The sequence below is a fragment of the Anser cygnoides genome, chromosome 7 (genome assembly GCF_040182565.1).
Source record: "Anser cygnoides isolate HZ-2024a breed goose chromosome 7, Taihu_goose_T2T_genome, whole genome shotgun sequence".
Taxonomy (NCBI): domain Eukaryota; kingdom Metazoa; phylum Chordata; class Aves; order Anseriformes; family Anatidae; genus Anser; species Anser cygnoides.
The window spans coordinates 3,542,995-3,552,443 of record NC_089879.1 but is presented as its reverse complement, the minus strand read 5'-3'; the positions used below and the strand labels follow the sequence as shown (position 1 = coordinate 3,552,443).

Sequence of the window (9,449 nt, the reverse complement as noted above, 5' to 3'; positions counted from 1 at the left end):
AGACCATTTAAGAAAGCTATACGGACAGTCCCCAAATTGATGTAGGCTCAGGAGAAAAAACAGAGTGTTATGACTGCTGCTTATTCAAAAGGACAAAGTCTGTTTCTGTACAGAGGTTCTGGCTGTGTACAAGTTTTTGAAGATCCTGTTCAAGGAAACTTTGCAAAAAAATGACTTTTTTCTTCTTCTCCAAAAAAAAAATAGGTGCAGAAAAGCCCATCTGTATGAGCACGAGGTACAGCATACCCTCTGCCTCTCCAGAGCAGTATTTGGCTGAGTTAACCCATAGTGTGCTCATTGTGCTGAGCCTTCCTCCACCCATCTGATCCTAATTAACTACCAGCCGGCAGCGCTTTCCTGCACTGGCTAGGAAACCTTTATGGGAGTTACCAGACCTCCTCCACTTTCTCCCATCCCCCAAGAAGAAAAAAAAAAAAAAACATATTGAAAAAGTATTTTAACTCAATAGGGACTTCTTCTAAGAGATATTATTGTGACAAGATGAAATAAAATCAATGATTTTATCCAAACTATACAAGGCTATGACTTTCTGGGGAATTTATCTGGGGCTTTTATCATTCAGTTCAAAATTCAGTGTATTGTATCGCATGTTATTTACTAAAGAAACACAGTCAGAGCATGTGGTATGTGGGAATCACCAGTTTTGTTCAACCCAGCACAGTGTACTTCAATTTGTACAGAGGTTGCATGAGCTCTACAGTTTCTCTTCCAAAATCTCTGTCATAATGCTGAGAACATGTAACTAGATGAATCCAGTTACTTCTAAAAAAAAAAAATCTATATTTGAGTCAAAATCTGAGAAAAAAATAGTGAAAAAAAAAGAAATCTGGAATTTCCCACTGGTGTTTTAAGGCATAACAAACTACAGCAATTTAGTTCACTATATCCAGTTGTAATGTTAAACCATAGATAAACATTACCAATGTAGCAAGAATGTGTTTCTTCCTTCTGATGGAGGTCCAAGATTGCCCTCTTGAGTACGCCAAACAGCATGGGGTACTTCATTTACCATGTGATTGGCACACATATTAGTTTTGAATCGGTTTGGAGATGAAATTGTTGGCTAAAGCTCTGGAAATTCTGACTCGAGAGTTGTCAGGCAGACAGTCTCTGAGAAAAAATAATTCTTTTTAATAACACTATGTTACTTGGCTTTTTATCTGTTTTCACATTGTTCTATGATGTTTTGCATTTCTGCGTATTGTATATGTACCCCAAGAACTTTAGTAAGGGAAACTTCATATATAAAAAGTTTATTATTTCAGCATGTGCTCATAAAATTGCTAAATGTTTGGGGAAATGTTCTAATATAATCTATGGTGATGGCACACAGAAAAATCACCCATTGCAAGCCGACACAAAAAGATGTATCTGTTTACTGAAAGGAAGAAATCATTTCTTAACATAGTTCATTTTCTGGCATCTGTTATAGTGCAAGAAATTCTAAGGGATTAGAGTTTATTTTTTCCATTTATCTTGTAAACAAAGAAAAAAATATCTTGCATAGCAACAAGCTTATTTATAGTATATTATAAGATACGTAGTTTTGTCTTTTATTTTATTGATATTAATGGAAATGATCCAGAAGAGGAAAACACATTATTTAGAGGTCTGACTCTAATGCCTCCCATAACTAAAGTCAGTAAGTATCCTGGGAGCAGAGCGCTCAGAGGATTGGTTCTGAATTCACTTCCTTAGGGACATGTAACTATAAAACCATCAGTTCTGTTCAGAGCCAGTCTACTTGAAACTCTAACTTTTATGCAGCCTTGCACTTTCAGCTTGAGCTGTTTTTTGCCTTACTGCCATGAATGACACATACATACATACGATCCCATTTTCTAGAATTACCACACAGGCACACAAACATTGCCTGCCACATCCTTTCTTTATTTACTTACGCTACTGCTGTGTTACAACAAAGCATCACAGTTATTTTGCACAGCAATCTAATGCTCAGCGTCTTTGTTATCTAGTTTCCCTAACGGCTAGCAACATGCCTTCATCTCCATAAAACCTTTCAGAAAAGTTTATCTCATATCTGAACATGCAGTTTTGGCTCCCTGCTGTGGTGAACCCTCAAGGATCCAGTTCCATTATACACTTCTGTCAACACAGATGCTGTCAGCTGCTTGAGGTATAGCCATACCATTGATTCTGAAGCTGAAGGAGCTTTTGTGTGAAGATGAGGATCAACCAGTATCAAATAACACAAGTATAGTCACCACCTATGTTCTCCTAATACAGGTATTTCTAAAAGTATGTACAATCATGCTTTTCCTCACAATGCTTTTCTTCATTAAATTTTTTACAGTAATGCATGTTTTCAGAGTAACCCAGGATTGCTGACTTCAAAGAACTCTCAGCTATACTACCACCTTATTCACTTCACACATTTATTTCATCATTCATTTGAGTGACAACTAGTTCAGATCTCCAGAAAAGGCTCTGATTATGTAAGTCAGTGCTACAAAGGTGTTTTTATAATTACGATGACTTGTTTGGTTGCATGTTTTTTCCATTCTCAGGAGCAGATTTGTCAGTGCGAGATTCTTCTGTGTGGTGTTTTGGATATCGCCTACAGAATGGGCTCTCAGTATTCTGATCCTTCACAAATGATGTCTGATAAATGGTTAAGCCATCCTCACTGCTAGGAACTGATTCTTGAGCCCACAGGAAGAAGTTCTGTGAATTCTGCTGCCTTCTCTCTGGTTCCACCTTTCTCCGGCCCATACCCTAGAAAAAAGATTGAAAGAAAAATTCATGTAAACATATGACTTACAATCACAGCTTCACAGATGAAGCTTGTAACAGTCACTACCCCACCAGGAAGTTATCAAAGCTGTTACCACAGTGATTTCAAGAACTCATGGTTGATCTTTAGCAAGTTAAAAATAATATTGCCAGACTTGCCTGTACGAACATTTCTGGTTGCATATATAATAGGAAATATGTTGACTTTCCATCCATTACTACTACTAATAAACCACTTACACTCTGCATTTCTCTGGCATACAATATACTCAAAGCTGTTTAGCTATACTTAGCTAAACTAATCTTTAGAGTAACCCAGAGAATTAGGTTAATAATTTTATGTTTGGACTGCAGCAAAGAAACTGAGACAGACTATGAAATCTGAATCTTCAAAACTATCCCCACAGAGAAACGGAGCCTGATTTTCACAGTCTGTAGCTTGCAGGAAATTTATTTGAAATTATGTTTGATTACTATCTCTAGAACTGTGAGACACTGCATGAAGTGCACAGAAATGGAGGTTACTCAGTATTAATGAATTATGAATACCCAAAAGCTAGGTCTAACACAGCCCAAAGTCAGGGAGGCTTTCAATATCACAGCTTGCTTCTTCTTCCTTTATTCATTACCTTGTAAACTGCTCAGTTTCTTTTGCTGCCTAGAAAAATGTCAAAAGCTGAAAAACACAAACCTGTTGCACATACAGCAAAGCCAGAATAATTTAAAATCTCAAAGTTGTGGCTTCTGCAACATACATTTAAACAGGTCTTTTGTTTAAAGAGAGCTGAAATGGAAAATAAGGTATGAAGGAAATAAGGTATGAAGGAAATTAGGTAATAAGAAAAGGAAATAAGGTAATAAGAAAAATAAGGTATGAAGATATATTGTGGGTGTCCTATGGATTTTGTTTAAACTTATGATGAAGATGAGTCTGAACCAAATATGAAGGACTGTGAATCGTGGGGCTGTGAAGTGGCTAAGACTCCCCCAAAAGCTCATCACAAGGCAATCACTTTTAGCTGAGTAATAGGACATGTAACTGGGTACAAAACCATGCTAAGCCATACCTAGCAGAACCACTAGAAAATGCCTGTCGGAGACCCAGATCACAGAGCTTTATGTTCTTCTTGAATTCTCAATGACCATCTGTGCTGCTGTATACATGTGTCAGTCCCAGAGAAGTCACATCCCTATACTAATAAAAAGTGTGTTTTTCTTTGCTATTTGCATTTTTCTCTTCTCACAATTCTGAGCATCAATAATTTTTGCAAGGGAGAGAAAAGATAACGATCTTGCTGATTTTTCTCAGTGCTGGGTACTTACAAAATCAAAATATTCTCCTACATTCTGCAGGCAGTGTCTGTTGTCATGAGAAGAAAATGGGAAGCTGTTGTTCACTGCTCTCTGAAAAAAAAATTGAAAAAAAATATGAATTTTCATATACTTTGTTTGGAGTCTACTAGTCTTAGTTCTTATATTCTGGCAGATGCTGAAATCACAGCTGCTCCATTCTGACATAGAAATCATTTTCGTATGTTAAATCTTCATTTACACATAATTTTATTGGGACAAAATGGACCCTCTGTATTTTTCTTTTCCTTTTATTTTTTACAAAATAATCAGGAGGATTTGTGTTCCCTTGACTTGCTGCACATATGCATGATTAATATAAAAGCATGAATTTTCAAATAAGAAATGTTACATACAAGCAACAAAATATGAGATATATGTCAGGATTGCCTTGTTTGTTCACTAGCAAGCCCAAAGCTAATTAAAATGAACTACAAAAGGGACCTCAAAACTGAATTAATCTATGATTTATGTACTGAATGTCATGTACACTGCTTGTTGCAGGGGAAGTGGAGGAGGTATTAATCACATAACTAATTTATAATTCCATTTTTTAACATAATGTTCATCCAGACTCTGAAATGAAACAAGAATTTTAGAAGAAAAAAGGACAGCTGTAAAAAAAAAAAAAAAGTAATTTAACATACTTATTTTTTAAAGTTTGTTTACTATATATCATTAGCATATTTTTAAAATAGCTAAAAACTAAACACTGAAAGCTCTTCTGGACTATTAGATGCCCTCTGTTCTTCCTCAAACATTATTTTCCTGTTTCATGTTGGGAATTTTTTTTTTTTTTTAATTTTTCTTTTCTCTGTAAATGCTCTAGTGTTTTTTAATTTTACCATTGTGAAATACATTTTTCATCTTCCAACTATAATATTCACCTCCAAACAGAAGAGGAGATTTTAATGTAAAATATGTGTTTTTAAATGTGTTGCAAGAATAAGTGGATTTTATGAGATAAAACCTGAATTGGTTCTAAATATAAATATAACCGAAGGCCTGCCCGAGCAAGAAGAATGACCAAATACAGAATTTGCCTGATTGCATTGCTGTCCAGTTGCATGATCATAGCTTAGGCAATATGGTATACCAGACAGATTCTCTATATTTGAGGGGAGATACCACATGTTCACTCTCATATAGATTCAAGCAGACCGTAGCCTGGTAAGTTCAACAGATATATTCTTCTGGATGTGCTTAAAAATAAACAACTTCAAAGTCAGTAAAATATTAGACTTACTATAATAACCTAGTGCAATTACACATCAATCTGAACATTTTAGGAGTAGTGTTCATTACTACTGCCTATATGCTACAGGAAAATTGAAAACCAAAATGTTACATGTTGAATATCATTTCTTGGAAGGATTCCCCATATTAAGTAATGTTTACAAAAATCTCTTACAGAATAATTGCATGCCTACCACAAAGTAATAAATAAGATATAATATAAGCTTAAAAAGTCCTATGTTTCTTAGAAAATTAATTAACCTCACAGTGAGTGAGTTCCCTCATACAAAGAAATTAGAATCATCCAGCTTCACACGCAGTGTGCTTCCAACACTGATCAGCATTCTTTTTAAAATGTCACATGTCATCTTCCTCCTCAGATTGTTCACAAGACATCATATTTTAGCCTTTGATGCTTGTTTGTACTCTTAGTACTAACCTCATTTATTTCTTTATTAATGAGAGAGAGGAATTCCACTAATGCTTTTCAACAGTGAAGGGTTGCTCAACACAAGGCATAATAACATCAGGCAGTCATACTAGTGTTGATAAACATCTATCTAACCTGTTTCTTTCCAAACAGTGGTTAAGGCCAGATGCTCCTCAGAAAGATAGAAAATCAGCATCACGTATAGTTGTATTATACTTTAATGGTCTCCTTTTCACTAGCCACAAGCTTCCCTTTTAAATATTCCTTCCTTGCCCATTTCTGCCCTTCGTTATAGCAAAATTTGTGAAATGAACTCAGTGTAATTGCTATGCTTACAGAAAATGAAAAGAGAAAATATTCTGTGCCCATAGTAAGTGTGCAAAGCAAAACTCAGTGTGATGATAAAATAAGGACATAAAGATGTGCTTATGAAACTGCAATATTTTAAATATGATTTAAAATTACTGCTTATTGCTTCTAAAATTATCTCAATTCTCATTATTAAGGAAACTTAATGTTTCAGATAGGAAGTTTCAAACTTTTTAATAAGCAAAAATAATTCTTTGTTTGAATATCCACAATTTCTGACAATTCAAAAGGAATCATCAAATTTCAATTAAATGCTTTTATAGGGCTACTTTACACACAGATTTTGGACTGAAATCGATCATAATATATTCTGGCACATAAGTGTGTCTCAAACAGCTATAATAACTAATAAAAGGGAAAAGTAACTGGCACTGGAGACCAGCAGGGCTTTGAGTATCTCAAATTATAGCCAAGTAACAGTGAAATACATTTCTCCCTTTGCACAGCCGGCAATCATTTTAATCCCTGAGGCACAAAGCCTGCCTGCTCCAACTGCCCTGCTAACTACCTCAAATCTAAGTGCTGTTCTTACTTATAACTTAGCAAGCGGTACCGTGCAGAAAGTCTGTCTGTAACGGGCTGTATTTTGCACACCCGGTAACTCACCTGCTCCCGAGCTCTGTATGTGAGCGGCAGCCTGCCCTCCATGTGCTGGGCCGCCTGCGCGTCCTGGGCCTGCTTCAGGGCAGAGCTGGTGGTTGACTCAGGTTGACTCTGGCATCCTCCAACATGAGCAAACTGGGAAATAACGAACATTGCGATCAATTAAAAAAAAAAAAAAAATCAGATCAGAAATGTGGGCAAAACTGTGTTTTCCCAGTTGTTTTTGTATTATTGGTATTGGAGCAGCACCTAGTGGCCCTTAGAAGCATCGGGAGCCTCCCCCACACAATGCAAGCACTACCGCAAACTTACGATGCGGATCAGTAAAATGGACAAGAACACTATTTCTGCAGGAACTTTCCAGAAATTGTTTATATAATGATACTCAGCCTCGTAAAAACATTTAACGTCTTTGTCTCTTTTTCCTTCTTTTCCCCACGCTACTCCTGCAGTTGTATGACAGTAGGCTTGAAAGCACAAAACTTGTTGGGAACAACTGAGAAATTCTAGGCTCAAGGGCTTAAGAGAGTGAAAAAAGTGCTGCGCCATCGCTGCGCCGGGAGGCCACTGAGGGCGGGAGCTGGAGGAAATGTCGGCTGGCATCTCCCAGGAGAGCACCAATTAGGACTAAATGTTAAAGACCTCAAGCATTGCTGGAAAACTGAAAAAAAAAAACCACCTCAGTTAGAGGCTGCTTTAGTATAATTTCTGTGAATATGTAGGACACTTTTTCCTCATAAACACCGGGAGCGCAGAGCGCCGCTTCCCCCGAAAACACCTGTGACTCGGGAGGGCAGCCTGGGGACTCTCCTCGCTGAGGGCCAATGTCACCCTCAGCACATTGCTTTTCATCCAGTTCAAGGTTAAAAAAAAAAAAGTCCTGTGTGGTTTTGTTTTTTTTTTAAGAAAAACCCTCCCACCGCCCCTTACCCAGGCACCGGGGCGCTCTGCGCTGGGGCTGGGCCACCTGTCCTTGGGCATGGCTCCGTGCAGGCCGCTGGCCCTTGCCACTCTGGCCCGGTAGCCCCCGGCACACCGCGGTTGCCATGGCGGGTGCTTGTTCCCCTCACAGAGGAGAAGCGCCCCCAGAGCTCCAAGGGGACAGTGCGGGGAGAAAGCGGGGTGCTTTCTGCGCCCCCCCGTGCCCTCCTGCCCTGCCCCGTGCAGGGTGGTGGGGAGAGGCCCCACCATAAAGTGGGCAGGGGTCACGTCTCCACGCCACGAACCCTTCGGCCCTGGGGAAAGTTTGCAGGATTTGTAGTTTATGTGCAGGAGTCCCAGCCAACAGATGTTGGCAAAGCTCATTAAAGTCGTATTTTTAGTGTTGTGCCTTTGTATTTAGCGAGACCGAGTTGCCAAGTGATGCTGGCATTTCAGTAAGATCTGATCAACAGATGAGCAAAACCACTGCTCTTACTGGTTTGCTGCAGCAGGAAAAAATGTGGCACAAGTACCGAATGCTGTCTTGAAATGTGAGAGAAATGGAGTTCTGTTTTAAAATGATTTACTAATTCTTCAGCACTTCAGTGACACCTTACAATCCGAATGGTGGTAGCTGAAGAGTCATTTGGGCAGAAAAAAACAAGGACACGAGGTACATTATTTCTAAGATGCAATTTCAGGCACTTTTCAAAATTGCTTTACACACATATGCACCTTAATCATCCACGAACCATATTTGTTTAAAAAACCTGACAGCACCTGAGGGATTTTTTTTGCCTTGAGGTCTGAGGACTAACTTGCAACCACCTGTACGGTGTAATTGCCAGCACACCCGGCCCTTGAGCGCTGCTCAGGAGCGCTGGGTATAGGTCAGGGAGAACAGCAGGGACGAGTCTGCGAACGAGCTTGGACATGGTGGATGGTGGCTTTGGGGTGATCTGCACTGTGCTGCTTGCCTGCTGGCTTCAGAAGTCCCAGTGTGTTCATTCCTGTTACTGTCTCTAAGACGGGTGTAGAAGACATTTTTGTACACATAATATTTTGTAACATAACATTTTATGGAAGTAGAGAGTGAACCAAAATGTAAGGCTTCTTTCACAGAAAGAAAAACCGGGGCAGAGACAAAGCCCTTGCTTACCTCAACATAAGCCTGTTCATGAGCAGTAGCCAAGGCAAACCTTCCCACTAAATCAGGCACAGACCAAGACTTTGTCTCCCAGGCCTTGACAGACTGTCAAGAAGATGACACTTGAATGGCAAGTGGCACTGGCCTGTTTTCCAGCATATTGATATTTAAGGCTAACTTCAGTGGGACTCAGATGCTATAGCCAGCAAATGAAATGAGAGAAAATATGGTACTTGTATTACTTAAGCATGAATGATTCAGACAGTTATAGACCTTTATTTTAAAGAAAATTACAAAGTTCCTTCAGGAAAGTCAAATTTTCAATCTTACTATCAGACACAGGTAATGATATTTGGGAATACTAGCTGCCATCCTGCCATTTCTCAAGGCTTTATTCTAAATGACCTACTCTGTCTCTACATATCTGCTGAAGTTTTGGTAATAGATAAGAACAATAATTTGGCTGTTATTATTAATGATGCCATGCTATAAGTTACTTTTAATTACAACATAAAATGACTTCTGTGGTGATTTACAGATGCTAATGTAAACCTGGCTTATGAAAAATAAGCTGTTCCAGATAATGCAATTGTTGTCGTCTCAGCCTTGAGTGTAATG

The 9,449-nt window shown here is 38.6% G+C and overlaps 1 protein-coding gene across 2 annotated transcripts; it reads right to left on the bottom strand.

The window, feature by feature from the left end:
- Positions 1–2,400: 2,400 nt before the first annotated feature.
- Positions 2,401–7,842, bottom strand: TEX36 (testis expressed 36). Of its 2 annotated transcripts, none has more exons than XM_013185779.3 (4): positions 7,694–7,842; positions 6,767–6,898; positions 4,099–4,179; positions 2,401–2,757 (listed from the first exon to the last, which is right to left on the bottom strand). In XM_013185779.3, exons 1-4 carry the CDS (start codon positions 7,742–7,744, stop codon positions 2,509–2,511), a joined length of 513 nt encoding a protein of 170 aa, XP_013041233.3. In that variant the 5' UTR covers positions 7,745–7,842; the 3' UTR covers positions 2,401–2,508. The 2 variants fall into 2 exon arrangements, with proteins under 2 accessions (XP_013041233.3, XP_047931378.2); XM_048075421.2 differs by lacking the exon at positions 7,694–7,842 and adding an exon at positions 7,076–7,327.
- Between the last annotated feature and the right edge of the window lie 1,607 nt (positions 7,843–9,449).

Excerpts from the sequence above, each read along its gene's own strand:
- TEX36 (XM_048075421.2), bottom strand. The coding sequence starts at position 7,312 with ATGGCGCAGCACTTTTTTCACTCTCTTAAGCCCTTGAGCCTAGAATTT. Across the intron at positions 6,899-7,075 it reads CCATTTTACTGATCCGCATC|TTTGCTCATGTTGGAGGATG; the intron begins GTAAGTTTGCGG and ends GTTATTTCCCAG. Across the intron at positions 2,758-4,098 it reads TAGGAGAATATTTTGATTTT|GGTATGGGCCGGAGAAAGGT; the intron begins GTAAGTACCCAG and ends TCTTTTTTCTAG.